This window comes from Thermobia domestica, chromosome 5 (assembly GCF_964235325.1).
Source record: "Thermobia domestica chromosome 5, izTheDome1.hap1.1, whole genome shotgun sequence".
NCBI classification, from domain to species: domain Eukaryota; kingdom Metazoa; phylum Arthropoda; class Insecta; order Zygentoma; family Lepismatidae; genus Thermobia; species Thermobia domestica.
In genome coordinates this window covers 211,936,292-211,960,039 of record NC_137458.1, presented here as the reverse complement: position 1 = coordinate 211,960,039, position 23,748 = coordinate 211,936,292, and the positions used below count along the sequence as shown (strand labels likewise).

The 23,748-nt window shown below is 36.7% G+C and overlaps 1 protein-coding gene across 1 annotated transcript in view; it reads right to left on the bottom strand.

Moving 5' to 3' along the window:
* Positions 1-8,035: 8,035 nt before the first annotated feature.
* The window catches only part of mts (protein phosphatase 2 catalytic subunit mts), a 35,000-nt gene continuing 19,287 nt past the window's right edge, over positions 8,036-23,748 (bottom strand). The window contains exons 5-6 of the mRNA XM_081759654.1: positions 11,322-11,429; positions 8,036-8,774 (exon numbers count right to left, since the gene is read on the bottom strand). Coding sequence (XP_081615780.1) covers positions 8,702-8,774; positions 11,322-11,429 — 181 coding nt within the window. The 3' untranslated portion in view covers positions 8,036-8,701. The remainder of the gene's footprint in view (positions 8,775-11,321; positions 11,430-23,748) is intronic.

Here is a 23,748-nt window from a genome sequence, read left to right as displayed (position 1 = left end):
CCCGCCGAGTGACACGGTCATGCGGGTTGCATATAAATACGTTTATTTTTACCTATGATGAACTAACAAAGGATTTGTACGTTATGGACACTTGAATGGTCAATTATCTCAAGACACTGGTAATTAAAAATTAAAGTGATATGATAAAAACCATCTAGGGTCCAAATCCTAATAACCCCCCAAAAATGAAAGAAATTGGTTCAGCCGTATTAGCGTGATGAGGGAACAAAGGATTTGTACGTTCTCTTTTATATATAAGAATAGTGATTCATGTGTCGTACCTGATTTATAGATGGACACTTGATATCTTCCTATTTGCAACTGTTCTGACTTCAAGTGGATTTGTGGACACAGCCCAACTATCAACACAACCCCAATCGCCAACTACACTTACTTCAGTGTTGCTACTTTCGTATTCCGATAATACACCGAAATGTTAGGACATGACCGTTTGCCCCACTTTTACTATATACATTTCTCTGTTCTCATTCATAGTGCTCACTGCGGAAAATCTCATCACTTATTCCAATCCTTCGCTTTAGGATCCGACTTTTGCATTTAAATCTCCCATTACAATTTTTATATCCCGTTTGTCTTTTTGAAAGCTTCCTTAGTGAACAGTAGAATACCTGTTTTATTCTCTATCGTCTGTTGGTATATAACACTGGTAGATAAAGACTCTTTCAGCCCCGAAAATCCCTTAACAGCCGTACTAGAGACTTGTAGTTCAGAGATTGTCATGATTTGACGATATAGTAATACTGTGTGGGTAGGAGAAACTTGAATAAATGTGGGTGACCACGGCGGCAGCCATCTCGGTATCCGCAATATTGGATTGAGATCAATTTTTTTTAAATTGAAATGTGTGTGTGTCACATAATTCTAGGCTAGAATGTCACCAGAAACAAGAATATGAAGTCAGTTTTTAGATATCTTTAACCTGTGCAAAGTTATTGCTCTACAAAATGCCCCCGTAAATACAAGGATTGAATTTTTAGTAATGGCAACAATGGTATATCTTGAAATAGAGTACTTACAAGGTTCGAAGTTTTACAGGCCCTCGATGTAATCACCAGCATTGTGAATCACGCGTTCCCAGCGATGTGGAAGCCGTTGGCAGTGCCAAAATCTCTGGATAGTGGGGTTGGAGCGGTCGGTGGCCCGGAGATCAACAACTGTCATGAAGTGATTCCTTCATCTTCGGAAAGAGCCCACTCGCAGGAACTTAAATCTGGAGAATACGGGGGTGATACATGACAGAACAACACTTTGTTCAACATTTCCCAGTTCCAACGATGCAACATATCAGTGACCGCACCTGCTGAATGTGTCCTTGCACTGTCATGCAGAATGATGGGTGGGTTCGTTAGGAAGTGGCGTCGTTTTCATCTTACAGCTGCTCGCAGATTGTTTTGCAAACAATTGCAGTACTACTCTGCACTAACGGTGTCTCCTTGGGGGACGGTATTGTTTATGATTACACCATCCCAGTCGTATGCAGTGATGAGCATAGCTTTCACATTGGTTGGGGTATTCCGAACTGTTGTTTTTCTCGGTGACCCAGGATGACGCCACGTATTTGATTGCCGTTTCAACTGTGGTTCATACGCTCTAGCCCAGGTCTCATCAATAGCAATAATCCGCCTTAAGAAGACCTCACCTTCACGTTGATACCGCTCCAAGTGTGTTCGAGCGGCATCATATCGCAGCTACTTGTGTTGTTCAGTCAGATCATGTGGAACCCACCTTGAGGCGATTTTACGCAATCCCAGGCTCTTCAGAATTTTCAGCACAGTCGAATGCGCTAGTCCTGTATCGTTGGCCAATTGACGAATCGTGGCGTTCCGATCTGCTAGCACTAACGCGTTCACGTCATGCACATCTTCACTTACAGGAGAATAGCCAGAGCGAGGCATGTCTGTGACTTTTTGTCGTCGTCATTAAAGGCTTTGACCCACCTTGCTACTGTACGGTATGGTAATGCACTTGCACCGCAAACATCTTGCAATATTTCGCATTCAATTTTCAACCAGCTCCTCTGATCTTGCTTCGTAAACATAACTGCCTTTTAACTGCTGGCGCTGCGCGCACATAGAAAGGAGGACAGGCGAGTTCATGTGCTCTGAAGGAGGGTTGGCATCTAACCTACGGCTGGTATGAATTATAATGGATTGCTTTGTTCCTGAGAATATTTATAGCAGTGTTGCCATCACTAAAAATCCAACCCTTGTACATCTATAAACGAGTCTCCCATGAACGGCGAATATTCACAAGAGTTTCTGGAGTTATAGCGTCACAGGCCTCAGTGATTAGTTGACGAAAGTGACAACACGTAATGGAACCGCATAAACCATGGCCTTCAATACCCCCACACGTAAAAAATAAGAGGAGGAAGATCTGAGGAACTGGGTGGCCACTCAGTTGGTCCTCGTCTTGCAAATCTTCCTACCAAGAAATTGGACATCAAGTAACCTCCTAACCATGGTCCCGTAATGAAGTAATGCACCATCATGTTGAACAAATGTGGGAAAGACCCATCCGGCATACACGCTGAAGTTAAGATGATCGCGCAACAGGTACAGATAAGTGTCTGCATTCAATATCCCCTCAATGGAAAATAGACCTATAATATGGGTATGCCATATTCCACACCATGCTATGACTTTTTCTGCCCTAACCACGTTTTCCAGGTTTACCCAATATTGGTTCTCCGAGAATGAGGATGTTTTGTCGGTTGACTTTACTGTTGGTATATAAAATATATATATAAAAGCTCATCGCTAAACAATGTTTCGTCCGAAGCCAGGGTTACGTTCAACTTGATCGACATATCACTCACAAAATTGCATCCTCCTATCACGATCATCCTCTCTGAGATGTTGCATTTGCATCTTGTATGGATGCCATTTTTGTTCTTGCATAATCCTGCTAATGGAAGTCTTGCCAACACCACATTGGGCGGATAGTCGTTGAATACTTTTTATTATTATTATTATTATTTTTGGGTGACTTCACGAATGCTGCCAGAACTGTTATTGCTGCTTCATCCCTGGCTGCTTTTGGTCTTCCAGATTGACGTCTATGATGAACATTATGGGCTAAGAACAGAGAAATAATTCTGCATGGTCAAACCATGAAGTTGGAAGTAAATTCTATTTTGAAATTCAAAATGTTTATATTTTACCCATATTTCCACTACTGTAATTGTTTGATCTATTTCAATTACCAGAATTGTATGTGTACCGAGAATTTTTAGACATTTAACTGCCAAATCTAAGGAAAAAGAGGTTGTACATATTCATGTGTCATACAATTTCACAACTATCAGAACTGATGAACGAATAAGACACCTTTTTTCTTTCTTTTAATCGAAACACTATTTTTTTAAACAAAGTATTTAAAATCTCTCTCGGATTTTCTAAAAAAAACGTTAAGAGCAATTTGGTTAAGAGCTAAGACGGATGTTTTCCGGAGATTATACTTTTAAGGGCACTTCTTCCTTGTTTTGGGAGACTGTATATAATGGTTAATGACGTAGCTGCAAATTTTAGATTCCGCTTTTACAATCATACTGTAAGCCCCGTGAAGAGCACTCTTATCCAGGGTGTCCACATTCTGGAGAATCAGTGGAAGTCAGGGAAAGGTCAGGCAAGTAAAAATGTATTAGAGAAAGTCGTCAGGGAAGAATCGATTTAGCTCCATTGTTCAATTATTGAATTTATAAAATAGTGTGTTAATTTCTTTACTGTTACTGGAAGCAAAAAGTGGTGTTCCCAATGATGATATTCAGGGAGACAGTGTTCTCTGAAATAGTTGTTGAACATTTAACTGCGTCCTGGTATATTTGGTCAAAAGTAGACGCTATTTTAGAAGAATTGTATAACCGCTACCAGGTTATAGAAGTATTTTTTGTGGACGCTCTGTATATTTCGTAAAGACAATGATTATTTTTTCGATTTATACTTTATTCTGCGACATATTAAGTTCTTTCTTCGGTGGGAATTGCTCTCCCACGCAACTGGACAAAGAAGTCTTTCATTGTTTTTTCATATATATATTTAAAACATTGCTTTTTGGTGAGAACATTTCAGTGAATGACAAATCTTCTCAGTGTTTCTCCCTGACTTATTAATATGCACAGTATATATTCTGCAGTTATTTGGAACTGAATTAAGTGCTTTCTTTAATAATTTATGGAAATACTAGCTGACCAGGTGTTTGAGTGACGCGTCACATTGTTTTTGCAGTTCTTTATTTGTACTTTCTCACGCCCGAGTTATCGCAATATCTCGTGCATCGCGGCCAGTGGACTAAAATTAGCATAAATTATTTTCCGTATTCTGATTGTATATGCATACAGGTGAGTTAACTGAGTGGTTTTTGGAATGAACTGCCAACACTCTTCAGTCAACCATTGCAGCTCTTATCTTGAACTTTTGAGCTCGGGGAGTTTGACTCCGGAATTGTGTGCAGCCACCACGCACGTTGCGTCGGGAATTAAGTATGATTTTGTGTTAAGGGGCACAAGCTATTAGCCGGTGAAGGACGTTTTTTTACGGCTAGCCCCAACTAGTGAAGTCCCAGGTTCACAAACCTTGTGCGCCTAAAAAGTTATAAACGCGCCCTCCAACATTGCCATTCTACTTTGGAGACTATTTTAATTTGCTGAAGACTCATCTTAACGCTTCAGAATTGTTTGGCACATCAACCGGATTTTTACGTGGGATTATTCCGACAACTTTTCCCTCAGTGCTAATTCCCCGAGTGCATCAATGGTGTGAGAGAAGCATTTACAGTGAAATCTGAATTATAATCTTCTATGTAAAAGTGATAAAAAGGGCTACAGTGAATTAACAAGGCAAAGTGTGATTTTAGTAATGAAGATCATTATACATATTCTGTGTTAAGTGTTGTGATCATTTCTCTTTGTTATTTTTTTATATAATAGTATTCTAATAAATAAGTATAGTGTTATTTAATCCAGTGTGTTTTCGTTGTTTGTGTGCGTTATGGTCTGGTTGACCGTCTGATCGTCCGTGATGTTTTCGAGACGAGACATCCGAACCTCTCGGCGCCTAATGCTCATCTCATCATTGAGACCGACGAGTGATTTGGAAACAATTTGTAACCCCTTCTTGGAGAGATCCTTCGTCGTCCTATCCAGGTAAGTTCAGGTCTCAGCAGAATACTTAGTAGAGTACGTTGGTAGGACAACGAACCACGAACAACGACACGAATTGGTTATAATTGCATGGTGCCAAAAAGATATTTGGACAAGTATCTGAGAACACGAAGAAACAATATCTCCAGCTCATAGTGAAAGCTCAGGCTGAAGGATTTAAGGAACACTTCAATAATTTTATAGCCAAGGACAGAGATGGTATTGGACTTGATTTTTTTTTTCATACTCTTAGGAAATGAGAAGGATTTCGTTGACTTATGGTCTGTTATGAAACTGTGTTTTATTTTCGCAGTTCACGAAAACGCATTTTGAAAGTGGTTTTTCAATAAACAAAAATCTCATTGTTGAGAACTTACAAGAAGAATGTAAGGTAGTTCAATTGATCATATATGGTTTTGTGACGAGGATAGGTGGATCGTCAAGATTAACAATTACAACAGGTATGATAAATTCAGTGAGAAGTTCGAGATCAGGTTTTATTGGAAAAGAAAAGTAGAACCGAATGCTGGAGAGAAGGGGAGAGAAAAACGGAAGATTCAGCGACAACTAAAGGAGCTGGGGGAAGAAGATAAGAAAATTAAACTGTGAAGACAAGAGGATATTCAGATCCTCTGTCTCTCTAAAAGCGTTAAATGCAAAATTTTCGCTGTCATCCTTACAGTAAATGACTTACATCTTCATATTCATTAGTCTGACTGTTTAACGCACCTCATACGTCATTACTATCGTTTTTATTTATTTATTCTATTCAAGATTTTATATAATTCTTCCGATCAGCACAAAATTACTCTACTTATCCGACTAAATACACTACGCCTCCATTTCTTTCAATCTATCCCTAAGTTGCAACATAAATCTTTTTCACCAGAACTTTTTTTTTTTTTTTTACTGTGATCTCTAAATTCCTTGTATGTTACCTAATCTAGAAAAAGTATTGATACAAACTTCACGTCATCGTAAGTAGCCAGGTAAATGATTCCAAAACTCATGTTAGATGGAGGTAAACCGCATTATGTTTGTTTCAGATGGACTAGAATAAAATGAGAATACGATAACACAGAGTCTGCATAATGCAGATAAGACAGATGCTGAGATATTCAACCTTCTGCAGCCACTCGGAATCATCCGTGTTTATAACCCGAACCATATATATATATATTCCACACGCCATCAAAAATGTGCACACTCGACTGCTACGAAATCTGATGTGTGTAAAAAAAAAAAAAAAAAAAAAGCCATGGCGATAGAAATGAGGCTCCGTCCACGAAGCAAATCCCGGGTGCTGAGCGAAGATCTACGCCGTTTTAATAACTGCGCAGCTATGGCGGAACAGTCTCGTAGACCACTGTAGTTTCTTTAGTGATTCACCAGTGACTCATATCATATCTTGTTTACAGACGAAATATCTTCACCACTGAGAAGTCCTTGAATGCCCAAAATGATCGGGTGAATGCAACGCGTCCAAAGAAGCCGCTGCATTTGCTCCCAGAATGCAACGATCACAACACCCTGCAGCGGCGGCATAGTCTCATTGAAATGAAATGAAATCTTTGAGTTTTACGTCCCACGGTTATGCCTGTTAGGCTAAAGGAGACGGTGATTATGAGAGATGAGTGAAAATGGTGGAATGAAGAAAGTGGGAGGAAACGGGAGAACCCCGAGAAAACCCACGAGCACGGTGTTTGTCCACCACAAAGTTCACTTGGCGGAGGCTGGGATCGAACCCGGGACCCCAAGCACCAGAGGTGAACGCTCTACCACTGAGCCACCGCGCCCCCGATAGTCTCATTGAGTCGGAAGTTCCACTTCTGCAAAACTGGCGTGAAAACGCGTGCTATAAACTACCAGCCTTATGTTCTGACACATGTAGATACACTTTTACCCTCTTTGCCAATACCCACTGGGTCTTCCAACACGATTCAATTAAGTTCTATAATACAAAATCAAACCAGACTTGCCGATCCCAATACATTTCTAACTTTATCACGACAAACGAATGACTAGCTGGAAAGATTCGACATAAACCCCTTGAACTATGAACTGGGGTCCAAATTGGAGAATCTAAGCTCGAACGACATTGGTTTCCTTAAACTTGTCCTTGTGCGAGCAGTAGCAGACTTTCCTTTGCAAATGGAACATGCTGCCATTGACTAGCCAACGCATTTGCGACCCTGAGTGACTGCCCGCGGCGACGTTTTGAATAATCTGTATCTGTTGGTTGTGCACCGGATTACAGCCAATAAATCTCTGTCTACAACATACCTATGCTCACACTTGCTTATGTGTACTCTCTACCAAGATACGTATCAAAACGTTTCTCTAGGCTAGAGTATTTTTATGATGTTTATACACTTATTGGTAAAATAGGATCTTCATTTCTCTTGAGCTACAATTGGAGGTTGGTCATATAATATATATATATATATATATATATATATATATATATATATTTTAGCTCAAATAACTGATCTGAATTGAATTTCGACAGCGAGCAATTTAACTAAACTCCCGGAATGTACGTGACGTGCTACCAATTCTGAAACCTGATAACACAGCGACACCATAGGAGAATGCTGAAACGAAATCTCAGTGGGAAATTACTTCAGCAGAAAACCTATACGTGGTGTCGATTGACCATTTTTTTTTTTTTTTTTTTTTTTTTAATTTTCTCTCTCTCTCTCTCTCTTATACCTCCAAGAAACGCTAGGGAAGTCCTATGTAGTTATGAAACGTCGATGCTGTTGACCGAAAAAAAAAGAAAGAGTGATATGTGCAAGGATAGTTCTATATTTGACTATGAAGCATCTAGCAACATGCAATGTAACAACAATGGGTAATAACGAAATAATTACGAATATTTCATTGAGACTTTATTTGAAAGGATAATCCATTATCACATTATAATATCGATTATCAAATATCATGGTGATCATTGAAAACTGATGAATTCCTGTATGATAAAAAAATCACTCAACTGATTGAAAGGAAAAAAAAACTTTAAAAAAAGTAAACAGAGGAAACAAAGCTGATTAACAATTCAGCGACGTTACACAACGGATAATTGTTTACGAGAACAGATGTGACTACAGACTATAAAAAAAAGCAGTTTCTGAAAGAAATGCCTCACACTCAAGGTTAGTCTTTGACCTCGTCAGGTCAGATATCCTGACACACACTGCAGAGAACTATGCCACAGAAAACCTATTCCAGGAAAATTTTTCTTGCAGCCTGAAGGATAGGGTTTATTTTAAATCACATTATTATTTTTTTAATTATTATTATTATTCTTCAGTCACCCTAATGATTTCTACTTAGCAAAATTTTTCTTTCTTATTAGGGAGAAAGTTCTAAGTCTAGGTGATTCACATGAAAATACACGAAGAACATTGAATTTGGCGATGGAGTTGCGCTAAAATCACCAAGACAATTAGACTTTATTATATATATGTGTATATATATTTCTTTCTTTGGGTCGTAGTGGCGATGCTGGTAGTTATGTACACCCATCCATGAAAGCTTTTACAAGAAATAATCGGGAGTTCTTCTGGTGACATGTGGTTCACCTCGTCTAGGTGCAGGATCGAACTGCAGGCTGGAAAAAGAAAAATATAAAAATTATGATTTTTTTTTCTATATGACTGTCCAGCATTATATATGACTAGAGTTCATTTACTATATGTATATATGTTAGTAGATCACTGGCTTGTCTTGGTAACGATATAATTACATTCAACAATATATAGATAGATAGATATTACCGTGCGACATTATCTGTTTATCACTGGATACAAGTACCAATTTTCAATACTTTTAGACATTAACAATTATCGTACAACAGAAACATCTAACGTACAGCACCTCGATAGTAAGAAAGAACATCACGACAAAATAAACACACTACGGCGATTCGCACAATCAACTAGAAATTGTAATCGTTGAACCAACACATCTTTTGACTCAAAACTGTCGGAAAGAATATACAGTGGACTCTTTTTAATTCGAAGTCCAAGGGGACACGAAAAAACTTCGAATTATCCAACAACATTCATTTTCACATATATAACAACAAAGAAACCAAAGTACTGTGCATGAAAAACATATTCATATGGTGTAGACTTTACCTTTAAAGCAGCTTATTATTTGCGTGATCGAATACCGCAAACTAACAAACGACATTGACTACACATAATTCAAACTACGTGTAGAATGGAAAATATATTTACGTACAACACTACAGCATACATTGAATAGCCCTAACAATTAAACACGAGTAACAATTTGAATATTCTGTTTTCACTTTTAAGAAGTCGTAAACCTCACCTGCTTAAATTTGATTGTTTTTGTACGGTCAATAAATCTTGAATTTCATGTATTGCGTGGAATACGATATTAATAACATTTGGTCTACTTTATCAATAATTCATCTTACATTTTCAACCAATTCTGAAACAAGATGAGATTGGCACACGTTCTCTATCTTTACTTCTTCCTCAACTCACCTTCATCTTTATCATTACATAGATTTTCTATTTATCTTTTGTACTACTCTTCCCTATGGCTGCATCTGGATAACTGAAAACACGTTAAAACTGTATTTCTCTGTTTACATCTGTCCAACATTAAAAATTTTAAACTGTATTTACTTCGAATTATCCAAAACATAGGTTCAAAAGTTCGATTTATCCACGATTTTTTTACTATTGTTTTCAATACAGTTTTCAAGGGGAATGGACTTCTGTTCGAATTATCCAAGTTCGAATTAACGAGACTCCACTGTATATTATAAAGTTATTGTAGACAGTACTTTGCAAAGGTAACACAGGCTCTGGAAGTTACCGGGTTGCAGGCTTTGATTTTTTTTAATAGGTTATTTAGGAAGAAAGCAATTATATACTGTTACTACAAAGTAATTTTAATGGGTTAATTGTGTATATTATATCTATCTATCTATCTATCTATCTATCTATATATATATATATATATATATAGATAGATAGATAGATAGATATAGTACATTCTACCTGTTCTTTTTCTAAATACAGACGCTTTGCTTAACTGAAACCGACATATAGACATATTTAAAGTGACCACATAAAACGGTAGAAGTGTGTGTAAGAAAGGATAGGCATAAGTTACGGAGCATTTACACAATAAGTATATTGATGTTACATCAGCACACTGGAAATGAAGTAATTTTTTAACAAAAAAATCACAGTATAGAATTTTCCCATTTTAAAGAGAGTTCAGTCCTCACAGTGTCACAAGACTTACTGTTTAAGCTTCAGGCAAGTGACAGAATATTTTTCAGCCTAACACACTATCAGCAATGCGAAATCCAGTAAATAAATTATAAGTACATATAATGAAAGATGATTAGCGTTTTTCGCGTAACGATTTCTATTTAGAAAATATTCCTTCTTTAATAAGGAGAAAGTTCAAGGTTAAGGTTGTTCTCTGAAAATGCATGAAGAACAGTGAATTTGGCAATGGACTTGCCAATGAAAAGGAAAAATCGTCAGAAAATTCTGTCTACTTGTAATTTATTTTAAATTCATTAACGTTTTATTAAATGTAAAGGCAGAACAAGTCTCCCATGTTTTTTCTATTGCGTTGAATAGTTACACTAAAATATTTTATTATTATTATTATTATTATTATTATTATTATTATTACACATTAGTAATAAATTGTCCCCCGGAATACTCACCTTATCACCAGTTTCTACTACAGATGTGTGTTTTGGTGACCTTCCTCACTCGTACCCTCCGGCTTCAATCTGGCCCTCACTTTAGGAAGGAAGGCAGGCAGGCAAGTGATGATAATGAACAGACTGACCATCTATGGTCTAACTGTTTTTGGGTAAAGTTGTGTGAAAATAACACGTTACCTAGCGATTTGTCGGACTTCTCGACTAAGGCTGCCCATCGTCGAACATTTATGGAGAATGAACGATATTCTTAAGTCAGATTAGTGAAATTGGTTAATGTTTAACCAGTGAATACCTTAATGCAACTGTCTGTATGTGACTGTGTCATCATTAGCTTTTGGTATACTCAACGCATGCTTAAACGTATTTCGGTATTTCACTTGCCCACTCCGATATGTAATATTCTATCAAAACTTTCTCGATTATACTTACAATGAGTATTTTAATGCATCATCCAATTCCATGATGGCAGCTTGGTTTCCACATCGATAACAGTAGTTGGGAGCAGAGAAAATGGTAACAACATTTCGGTCATGACACCTAAAGAAAGAAAAAAAATACAATAAAAGTAAGATTCTTAGAGAAATCAATACAGAACACAACTCCTTGAATTATAACATATAACCGCTATTCTGCTATTTAAACGAATTGAACCATTTTTTTTTTTTCTGAACAGAAAAGTTTCAAAAGTGAAAACTTTCTACAATTACGTTGCAACGAAATTTTCACAGAAATAGAAACAGAATTAAGAAAGAAAAGTCAACATCCTAGCACTGAACAGTCTACTCAAGTGAGGTAAAAACTTGCGTATCTACATTTCATTTCAACATCCACATTCTATATTAAGGGATTTCAGAACTAAACTAAGCAATATTAAGTTTTATTGACAAAAAAAAAAAAAAAAAAAAAAAAAAAAAAAAAAAAAGCCTGTTCACTTGGCCAGTCGGCCAATCAGACTGTTTTTTTTTTTTTTCTCATTAAGACTTAACGTTTATTTTATCCTGACGTGTAGCCTCTAATTATCGAAACAGAAATTAGGAGTGCTTTTAAAGTTCTATGAATTGCCGTGCCAACGAGTTTTATAACTAGTACTTCGATTCAGAAGGAAACATTATTAGTAAGCACCGTCAGCGTGTAGCCGCTGATTTTTTATTTATTTTTTTAAAATTTGAAGTGCTAACTTTAAAAATACGGAAAACGCTGCGAATTTTCGAAATAACATTTGAAGACCACAAGGAAAAAGGAGGTAAGTCAAGAAATGGTTGAAATGAATTAGAAGCAGAATTGTGTAGCCTGAAATGTGTAATCTGCATCGACTAAATCCCACAGTAAGAAGAAAGTTAGTCACTAAGAAACTTAACACTGAAGATATCTCTTACTGGGGAAGGAGGAGGAAATTCAGTGGTAAACAGGGCAATTATTTAAAGTTATAACGAACTGACTTGCCTCCTTTTTCCCTGTAGTCTTCACCTTCTACTTGTGGAAAGAAGGAAGGAACGAAAAACGAATGGTTGAAATCCTTCAACGATTACAAGGAGTGTTTAGCTAGTATGCAGAATCCCAAAGTGTGGTTTTACCGTTAGATTGATCAAAATACAACTGACACAACATCTTAGAGATCGATCCCTGTTGCAGACACTTAAACACAGTTTTAAACAAGGTTAATATCACTATTGTTTAGGCTGCTTCCAAGAAGACAGAAGAAAATAATTCGCTGGGATTGTCATTGGTATACGTAGGTCTATAAAACTCTGCAAGATCATTTGAGAGGAAGGTTTTATCACACTGATAATTCTCTTCGTTAGGACTGGGGCAGAAACTGCGCAGATCCGACACTTGCCGTAAACTTAATTACTTCCAGAAGTGTATGGTCGTTACGGAAACTTATTCTGGCAACAAACAGTAACAACTGACTAAGCAGGAACTACACACTTGAACAAATAAAAAAGAAAGGGCTTTACGTACTGTTCCGACGAATTACAATATTCTGGAATTGTGATGGTATCATCTTGCTGATTACCTAATAACGTTGTTCAGTTGCTACACAATCTGCAAAATATTACTCTGTGTTTAGATAAATTTGAAATAGTTTTTAAGCATATATATTCCATAAAGATCGGCCACGTATTTTCGATTAAATTTACAGGATAAAATATTCCAAACCAGAATGATTATTACATGACAAGGCCTCCAAATTGAAACTATTGTTTTGTGGCATACCGTGAAGCAGGTGTGCTTACCTAACTTCAGTGTGGTGATTTCAAAGCTACCAACCGTTTTTCCGAACCATGTAAGGACTTTCTACAATATGCAGAAAAAATATTTAATGGCCTACTGATTTGTAATAAATATTCAGTATCAATCACAATACCAAATGTGTGGAAAACTAACTGATTAACAAAATGTGTTTAAAACAGGTATGAAAAAAATAATGTTTAAAAAGTTTGAAGTTATGTGAAATTCACAGAGCACTGTATCGACTTGTGCTTCTAGTCTAAGGCCTATATTTAAAAACACTCCTTAAGGCTACCTTAACTCAAGGATTTCTTGAGAAGCCTCCCTTGACTGAAATCGGTATTTATAACCCTTCCTTGATGTCAAGGAACCCTTGAGTTCAAGGAAGCCTTAATGAAAATCTCTCCTTGACTCAAGGTAGCTATCGACTAACCTTAAGCCTTCCTTGAGTTCTTTAACAGTATAGAGATTCGTTTTCTGGCATGGAAATAAACGATTTTGTTGAATGTGTCATGTATGTGGAAGAACAAATATTAAAAAAATATTACTTTGCGATGACTAATGATGCGTCAAGACATACGAGGCACATGGAAAATCCACTTGAGCTGTATAACGATAATCAATTCTTTGAGAGATACAGGTAAGTCAACTATGCATCTTGATTTTAACTTTTATGCTAATTTTAATAACAGTAACATAGTGACAAAAATAACAAATATTCATTGTACACACAAAGTATGAGTAGTTCCACTTATTTTCCTTTTACTTTTCTGGGAGTTTTTACAGTTATATTCTCTATGGGTCGTAGATCTTATTCTCGTTGGGCACTTCTCTCTTCGGACCTTTCGTTTTAACTATTTCGTCTTATTTTTTGAACCAAGAGACATTCACTTCATGGCGTTGTATTCCATGTTTAAATTGCTCTAATTATAATTTTCTTTTAGCCATGTGTAAAAAAAAAAAAAAATCCCAATATAATTTATAGTTTCAAGTTTACCTACATATTATTTTAAAAATTAACTGCAATAACAAAATAGGTTGGGATGGTTTAGGTTAGAATAGCTTATTTTATTAATTTTCACAGTAGATCCTTGTAATACATCTAGTGCAAGATACAATAACATAAGAACCATACGCATGGGTGCTGCACAAGGTTAAGACAGAAAATCATGCAACTCAGGAGCCAAGGAACATGAAGATAAAAGGAAGTAGGACTTTATATATAGCCTATTACCAAAATTCATTACTTGTATAAACAAATCTTATACTTGATACCGGTTTGTGTTTGTGTAAAATTAAATTGGCAGAAGGAAATTTATTTACGTGTTCAACTTGTATCTCAATATATCGGCACGTTCGTATAATTAGATTAAGAATGTAGTGTTTTGTTGTTTTTAGCCAAGAAGTATAATGCAATTGTGTTATAGAAGGGAAGCAGACACTAATTACATAAAATGTAAAATGTTTACGATTTGTTACCGAAGTAGACACAATATTAGGTTAGGTAGGCATTAATTGTACACAATGTAAAATTTTCACAATTTGGTACTATTCCAGATTAAGTATCCATATTTAAATTCATTAATTATGACTTCTTTTGCTCAGGAAATGGTTCTTGTAAATTGTTTCTTATGGAAGGAATTCCATTCATATGTGTAGATTAATTTTAGGGGAACTTAAACATTATATGACATACTCTGTGCAGACATGCTGTAAAAACGACAATTCAAAAATCAAAAATCGATTTGTGCTAGATAGCCTTTAAAAAGCACGAATGTTATCTAAACGAGTCAGAGCAGGGCGAAACTAATGGCCCCGCTCTGTAGCAAGGGGTTACGTCCGAAGGGAGCAGGCGCGTCAGTGACGGTTGGTAGTTTTTGAAGCTTTGGTTTGCTCCATATTCTTGTACGTCAAATATACGCTGCTCGACTTGAGTGTCATTTACCATTGTGATATTCCTCATTTTCATGAGATTTTCAGCAGGGATACAGGGACCTTCACAGAATACACCTGTGTAGGAGTAATGTTAAAGAAATTGTGAGGAGCGGACGTAAATGCCTATTCGGTAATCCATATCTCCACGCCTGGTTATTTCCGTAACATGTCTCCTGCACATGCGTATTGTACAAAGGTTCATGTACTCAAAAACCGGTCTCGCTTCCATTGTTCATATATTCGCCCTGGTCATTTCTGTAGCATGACTTCTACGCAGAAGTAGAATTTCATTTTGAAGTATGAAATAAAACGACAGTAACCTAACCTAGCTACTAACGCCACACTTACTTTCGTGCTCCATACTGGTCATGGCCTGTCTTCCACCTTTAAAGTCCGCGAACACGCTCATTTGATTTTCAAGTATTAACTGGAAATGTTTAGGTTAGGTTTTATTTCTGTTGATCATAGGTTTATTACACAAAGTGTGTCGATTTTGGTTTTAGTTTCAAACTGTATTCATTTCAGGTTTTGGTTTTAAGCTGTATTCTTTTCTCGTTCCAGGTTTTCGAAAGTAATATTTCTGAGATAAATTTTTCCATTACTGGGAGACGATTTAGAAAATATTATTTTGTGGGAACGTTCACTACCAGCAATTCTGAAAGTACTCACGGTTTTAAGATTCTATGTGAATGGGAACTAACAGGTAGGCGCTATTTTCTTTGAACCACATAACATATGAATTAAAAAAAAAATGTAATCTGCCATTTTCACTATGTTTTCTTCAAAAACTAGTTTAATATTTTATTGCTCAATATTACCAGTAGTAAAATCATGTTTCTCTTTCATTATTTTCAGACCATACTATTATATACGAGGGTCACTACCAAAGTTTTGAAATGTGAAATAACTTACATACTTAAAATCAATTTAACACTTACATTTTCTCAAAGTATTCACCATTACACTGTACACACTTTTGCATCCTCGAAAACCACTTTTGGAAGCAGTGTTGCCAGTCTTTTTCTTCAAGTGTTGAAAGTTCATTCTCGTAAGCCACTACAGCTTCTTCAGGGCTGCAAAATCTCTTCCCACGCATGCGATCTTTGATCCTGGGGAACAGAAAAAAGTCACACGGGGCCAGGTCAGGGCTATATGGCGGATGAGTCATAAGTTTGACCTCCGTAGATTCTAAAAACTGAATTGTGATGTTGGCCGTGTGTGCGGGCGCATCTGATGAAGCAGGATCCCACGCAATCCAGTTTTTGGACGCCGTTCCCGAAGCTTCTGGAACACTTTTGTTAGGCAAACAGTGGTGTACCACTGAGCAGTAACAGTCCTTTGTTCTTCAAGTGGAACAGTTGCTACATGGCCAGATTTGGAAAAGAAAGTTGCGACCATCCTCTTCCCCACACTTCGCGGTCGCTTCACTTTCGTGGGTGGATTTTCGTCTGGAAAGATCCAAACTGTAGACTGGCGTTTATTTTCAGGGACAAATTGATAGATCCAAGTCTCATCACCAGTAACAATGTCAGAGACGCGTCGAGAATTGCTTCCATCGAATCTTGCAAGCATTTCTTCACACCATTCCACACGCATGCGGTTCTGCTGTTCAGTCAAAGTGTGAGGCACCCAACGAGATGAAACCTTCCTGAGCCGAAGATGATCATGAAGAATTTTTGTTACTGCTGGCGATCCAATTTTCACTGTAGATTCAATGTCCTTGAAAGTTGTTCGAGGATTTTCTCGAATCATTTGTTCCACAGCAGCAATGTTTTCATCTGACACAGCTGTTGCCGGACGTCCAGCTCTCTCTTCATCTTTAAGCGATGTTCGGCCTCTTCTGAATTCAACAAACTACCGAAAAATTGTAGCACGGGAAGGAGCAAGGTCCCCAAATGCCCCCTGCAAACGGTCAAGGCTTTGTGTCTCGTTCATACCACCTTTGGAATCGTAAAGGATCATTGCCCGAAAATGTTCCCTTTCGAGCTCCATTCTAGACAGCCGAATATACTGCTCACATCAACAAACAAGCGAAGGCGATAAGGCCACGCCGATAAGCGAGGTGAGTTGAAACTTGCTTCGCTTCTTCGCTCTGGATACCGCTACCGAACGCAGTTGTTGGAATTCAAACACTGTGCCACAACAATGCGTATCTCAAAACTTTCGTTGTGACCCTCGTACTGGGTTACACTTCGTATAATAGAAAATATAGAACTTTGTAGTCCCCAATAAAATGTTACAACTCCAAACACACGATACAATTTCGATTATTTAATGGTGTTGAACATTTCACAGCAAAATTTTATTTGTCACATAAACAGTAGGTACCAGCGATTATGTGATTATATTTTAATGGCGAATTATACAAAAAAGGTTTATGTTCTTATCTTTGTCTTATCTTTCCTAATAATCAATATTTCAATCTTTTCCATAATTGCTCTTTTCTTTTCTTGAAAGTTTTGCAGCAGAAAACCACGATTCAGTGGTAGATATCAAAGTTTATCTCGAATCAATCGCATAATTCGCAATACTCTTTGTTAATATCAAAGTCACTTTCGTAATTAATTTATATCATACTTTTAGAAAATAGCTCAGAACAAAAATAACAACAGAATAAATCAATTTATTCATAGTTCCATGATTTTCAACAAGATAAAGAACTATACAAGTTGTTAAAGAAAAGAATATACACGTAGGTATTTCTTCCTATCAACAATCCGCGAAATGATGTCAAGATTATACCTTCAGGTTCTTGTTCGGATTTGAGCAAACTCTCTTTCGAGAATAATAAAACTAGTTTATTCTCCCATTGCATCCTCATAATTGATAATTGATAAAATTATGTAGGTGAGTCTTAGCTACAGCATTTGATGCAAAATAACATAATCTAAAAAAATTAGTTATAATTTTCATTTTCTGATTAATTTAATTTATTTTACAGATAATAAACAAAAACAACTGTAAATTAGGGTTGTTAAACTTAATGGCAGTGAGGCTGCTCCAAAAGGGATTTTATTAAAAATTAGCTAATATTTAGCATTTTCCATTTACTCATTCCTACAATCAAAAGTAGACACAAATGTGACTTTCCATAATTATAGGTAGCGTTGTTTCACACGGGAAAGGTGCATCTGAATAAATTTTGAAGTTGCAAAATTAGCAAAAAAGTTTCCAGTAAGAATATTCCTGATGTTTTTTAATGTAACGTATTTTTGTGCTTGTTTTACAGATACCCATTGAAGATAACCAATTTCATGAGCCACCCAACAATTTGCCCGATTGTGAGGAAAGTATTATCAGTCTTTGCTCGTCGCCTGATATATGTGATTGATTCCCCATTCCTGAAGTTCAATTTCATCAAATGGCTAGTTTTCCTAGAGTTGTAGAATATATTGACTGTAGATATATTCCAAAAAGAAATCCTCGCAGGAAAAGCACTGAAACATTTAGAATCAAGAAATGCATCCTTAGTGTTAATGTACAAGTGGTGAGTGGCCCAAATAAAATGGACAACAGAAAATATTACTTAAGAAGAAATATTGGAAACGGTTAGCTGTTCTTGCACAGAGACCAAAATGTTTAGAACAGAGGAGTGTCCATGTGTATGTGTCATATAGAGGCTTCAATATATTGATGTTTGTGCGTGCGTATTATGTAAAAACCAGGAACGTTCTCTGTCACCGGATCCACCTCGTGACAATGATTCTTCTAATGACTGATCAGTTTGTATTACTAATTTGATTGTAGTCCTTATTCCATCTTCATCCCTGTGTATTCATACTATGATAACTGTTTTGAAAGTACACAGAGAAAAATCCGTTCTCCGGACAGCGGTATATTGTACATATATACGGTATCCTCTTGCTTACTGTAAAAATCAGTACGGAACATACGTTATCCGTATGTTCCATAGGAACTGCCTTTAGATTTTACATCATGCCGTTGCAGGATGTATGTCATGTAACAGTTTTCCGTATATCACATACATGTACTTATGTTACCTTCATCAGCTATATGTTATATACGTCCATTTGTATGTGAGATCCTGACCGCCTACATTGTTTCATACGGAAAGTACGTACAGATGGAATACTTATACAGAAAGTATTATAAAACATGCGTTTTCAGTTATACGTCTGCTGTACGTTGTCCAAAAACTACAGGAATTACGCATGTAACCTATCTTTTTAAGTACGCCACCTACAATTATTTTTCTCAGTGTAAGCATAGAGCAAATATCTGTGATATTGCAGCACCAAATATTCTAACAAACAATGTGAAGTTTTAATATCGGTTATTGATTACTATATTCTTAAGAAATTTACAACAGTAAATAAACTTCTCTCAGTATATTTCTAACTATTTGTTGTTCGAAATTTTATTTTTTATAACTTCATGCAGAACAAACATTGTCGTACAAACCATTGCTACTCACAATGTCCATGCTTGGCTACTCGGCGCCCATATCGTGTTTATTTATTTATTTATTTTTTAAGTGATTATCAGACGTTTTCATAGGACGGTAATATATATGTTCAATACCTTTTCAATATTGTTTTCATTTCAATCAATTGTAAAATCTATTCTTTAAAAAAATGCAAAGTAGGCTTCATTGTAACCCAACGTCACAAACTTTAACATTTTGTTCTACTGTATGCGGCAAAACAAACGGTACTGAAATCACATCGTTGACAATTATTTATTTTTTGTACAACATAATGAAACATAAGAAAGGTTGGCAACTGGATGTCAATTAAATGTTACTCAACACTTATAGTAAATTTACAAGGAAGCATTTTTGTACATTGTGTATTCAAAATGTTGAACATTATGTCGCACATATTCTTTATAGCGGTCCTGTAGATCGAAGAAAACGTTAGTGAACACGGTTTGGTGGAATGACAAAGCAAATGACCGAATCTTTTTTCTTAACTCCGGTATAGTGGTAAGAAGTTACCTGTTAGGAAAATTGAATCCTTCAGCATACCCCGTATGTAGGCATCTCGAGTCATGAGGTGAGGGGAGTGGGAAGGATATGGAAAATCCGTTCCACAGGAAATCAAGCGATGTCCAAACGCTTGTGAGCAGAAGGGTACGTGACTCACTAGCAGTGTGGGCAATAGCTTCGTCTTGCTGCATCCATTGTTGTTAAAGACAGATTTTTTGTGTGGTAAAAGCCGCACAAATCATGCAAGACAGAGTCAATAATCAACTGTCGATTGATATGGCGATCAAAGTACACATGGCTCTTCATCACTGAACCATATGTTACTTATGAAATCTTAATCTTCATATGCCATAGCTAACACTCCAGAGCAATACAGTAGACGTCCACGCTAATCTCTTGCAGTGAGACGCTGCCCCTCACCTTATGAGCGGAAATATTGCTCGAAACTAAGTACCTTCTCCTCTGTTGTGAGCAACATTATCTTCGCACCAACTGCAAACTACGGTAGTCCACACAAACAGAGCACACATGTGGCACACACAGCTCATACCACATTCCATCTGAGCGCCACCCGTACGCGAATTTCAGTACTGTTTATTTTGCCGCATACTGTACATAAAATGAACTAGTTCCCTGAGTTTCAAAGTCAGGGAAATAATATTATTATAATTTAGTTAGAAAAGTGAGATTCTTCTCAATAACGTTTACTTCTAGGCGTTTTTACCTTATTTCTAATAGTTTAAGTTATCCGTCACAAAGCAAGTATAATAACACCATGTGTGACACTATATAAGATTTGTACTAACCAAAGATACTTTTACCATTCATTATAGTTTGATCAGAATGAGGTTTCTATCTGGATTTTGTGAGGAGTTATAATTGTTGAAATTTCATATCATTAACCTTAAATGATTCCGAAATGTGGATATCTGAGTAAAAGAAATTAAAAAGCACCACTCCTTTCTCTTCTCCCTTCTTTTCTTCTCTTCTACGACAAGTATGAAAAAGCGAAACACCTATTTAGTTATTTTGAATGATGGGTCCATACACTCAATTTCATGTCTATACCATTAAAGGAATCCGAGATATGTTTCTTATCTCTCTCTCTTTTTTTTTTTTTTTTTTTGCCTCCTAGGACAAATACGAAAAAGCGCCGAAACATGTAATAAATTATCTTATATAAAAAGTCCAAACACCAAACTTTATGCCTTTAACGTTAAGGAACTCCGAGATATGGCCATCTTATCATTTATGGAACTTTTATGATAGTAATTGTAATCCTACAGGTTTCGTTTCTTGTTCACTTCGTTTTCTTCCTTTCTAGGTGAAATATTAAAAGAAAAACGCTAAAGTACATAACTTATTATTTTATGTGAGGAGTGTAAATACTAAATTTTATGTCCCTAACCTTATATATAGATTCGAATTATGGATTCCTTATAATAATTATAATTCCCGTCTCTTTTTATTCCCAACCTCTTTTCTACTTTTCTAAATCAAATATGGAAAAAAGAAAACGCTGAAACGCGTATCTAGTTATTTAAAATGAGAAGTCCAAATACAAAATTTCAGGCCTCTTATCTTAAGAGATTCTGAGATATGGGCACATTATTACTGCGTCATCCCATAAGCAATGTCATATATTTGCACCGTGAGGAAAAGAACGATGACACTACCGTTAGCTAGGAAAATAGTCTCCATCGGACTCCACAACACTCTGGCACCTGTCAACCGGTTGTTGAATCCACCGCTGAAAGAAATCACCAGTCCTGGAGGCAAATAACTGGGTCACAGTTCGTCGCATGCCATCCTTATCTAGCAATGTTCACCTGAAAGGTGGTTTTATAGGCTGCAAAATACATAGTTGTCTGTTGGTGCAAGATGTGGTAAAAACGCCGCATGGGATTTTCTTCCAAACACATTTCTCGATCTTATCACAGGTCTTCCTTGACGTGAGTGGGCGTGGAAGAGCACACCATGCCGAGAACCGGAGTAAGACGTTTCTTCAACAATGCAGTCCGTATGGATTCAAGTTGCTGACAGTAGTGACCTGCATTGATTGGATCTTATTACGTGGCAATAACTCAAAATGAATTATACCATGGATATCCTACCAAACATTCAATATTACTTCACAGGGATGGAGGTCCTGTTTTGGCCCAGTTCCTGTGTTCATCTCCTCTTTAGGTATTCACTGACGTTTACGTGTAACGTTAAGGTAGAGGCCTAACTTTTTATTCCTTGTCACAATTGTGTCCAGAAATGGCTCATGTCTTTGACAGATGAAAAGAAACTGTAAATGTCACTAACTGCTGCTTCTGTTGAGGCGTTAGTGCATGGGATACTCATTTACCGAGTTTTCACACGTACTTAAGATCCTGTAGATGGCGATGAACGGTCGAAATAGGTAACATGGAGTTCCTTGCCCAGTTCTACAACAATATACATTGAATTTGCCTTCACTGCTGTTCGCAAGGGTTCTTGCTCAGCTGCACAGATGTCCCTTCTCGTTGCTCATCGGTGAGGCTAGTATCCCCAGACTAATGTGGAACTTCCGCACATCCAAACTATCCTAACTATATACGAAATTGATGTTTCGTGTCGCTACGCTGACTGATATCCCTAGTGTAATTCATTTAACATAATATGCCGTATGTGATCCGGTCCTCCGACGTTGCCATAATCAAACACAAGCAACAAATCGTTCTTCTTCTGGATGCTTGCCGTCATTTCACGTGGCCTCTACTTCACTAGTCTGTTGTCAAATGGCGTTATTATAGCAGTCATCGAAAACACGACATTATTTATGGGACAAGCTGTTAAAATAATTGCATTTCTCATCCTTTTTCCTTCTCAACCATTTACTTCCCTTCTAGGTCAAGTATCGGAAAAACGCTTAAACATGTGACTAATTATTTTCAATGGAAAGTTCGTATGACAAATTTCATGTCACTAAACTTCAGAGACTTCTTGATATGGGATCTTATTTCAGAAATTGTAATTCCTAAATATTTTTCGTTCTCAGCACTTTATTTTCCCTTCTAGATAAAATATCAAACAAATCTGAAACACGTGTCTAATTATTTTAAATGAGAAGTTCACATAGCAAATTTTATGTCTCTAACCTTCAGATGTTGCAAGATGTTTTAGTATCATTTCTTTACTTCATTTCTCCCTCTTTTTATCGAATTTTCAAAAAATATCCCTCATCGGTACCTTATGTCAGATGTCTATACACGGGGCACGGTGACTCAGGGGTAGAGCACTCGCTTAACTCTGATGCGTGTTGTTCCTGGTACCTGGTTCGACTCCCAACCAATTAAGATTGTAAGGAAAAACATCGTTTTAGTGGGTTTTCTCACGGTGCTCCCGTTTCCTCCTATATTCTCATTCCACCAATTCTTCTATCATCATTCATTTGCATTAATTATCCCTCTCCCTTAGCCTAAAGGGTATAATCGTGGAAAGTTAAACTGAAAGATTTCATTTCACTGTCATTTCTATGCACTCTCAAAATTGGGAGTTTCGAGGTTAAGCGATTTGGCCCGGAAGTTGGTTAGTTAGTCTGTCGCTCAGTACTACTTGTTATACAAGGTGATACTTTATAGGGTTTAAAACTTCAATCAGTTATAATTCTGTATTGGAACCACATACAAACTTATTTTATATGTCATTATACTGCAAAACATTTCAAGTTTTTTTTTTTTTTTTTTTTTGTGACAAATCCATTTTGGCTCAATG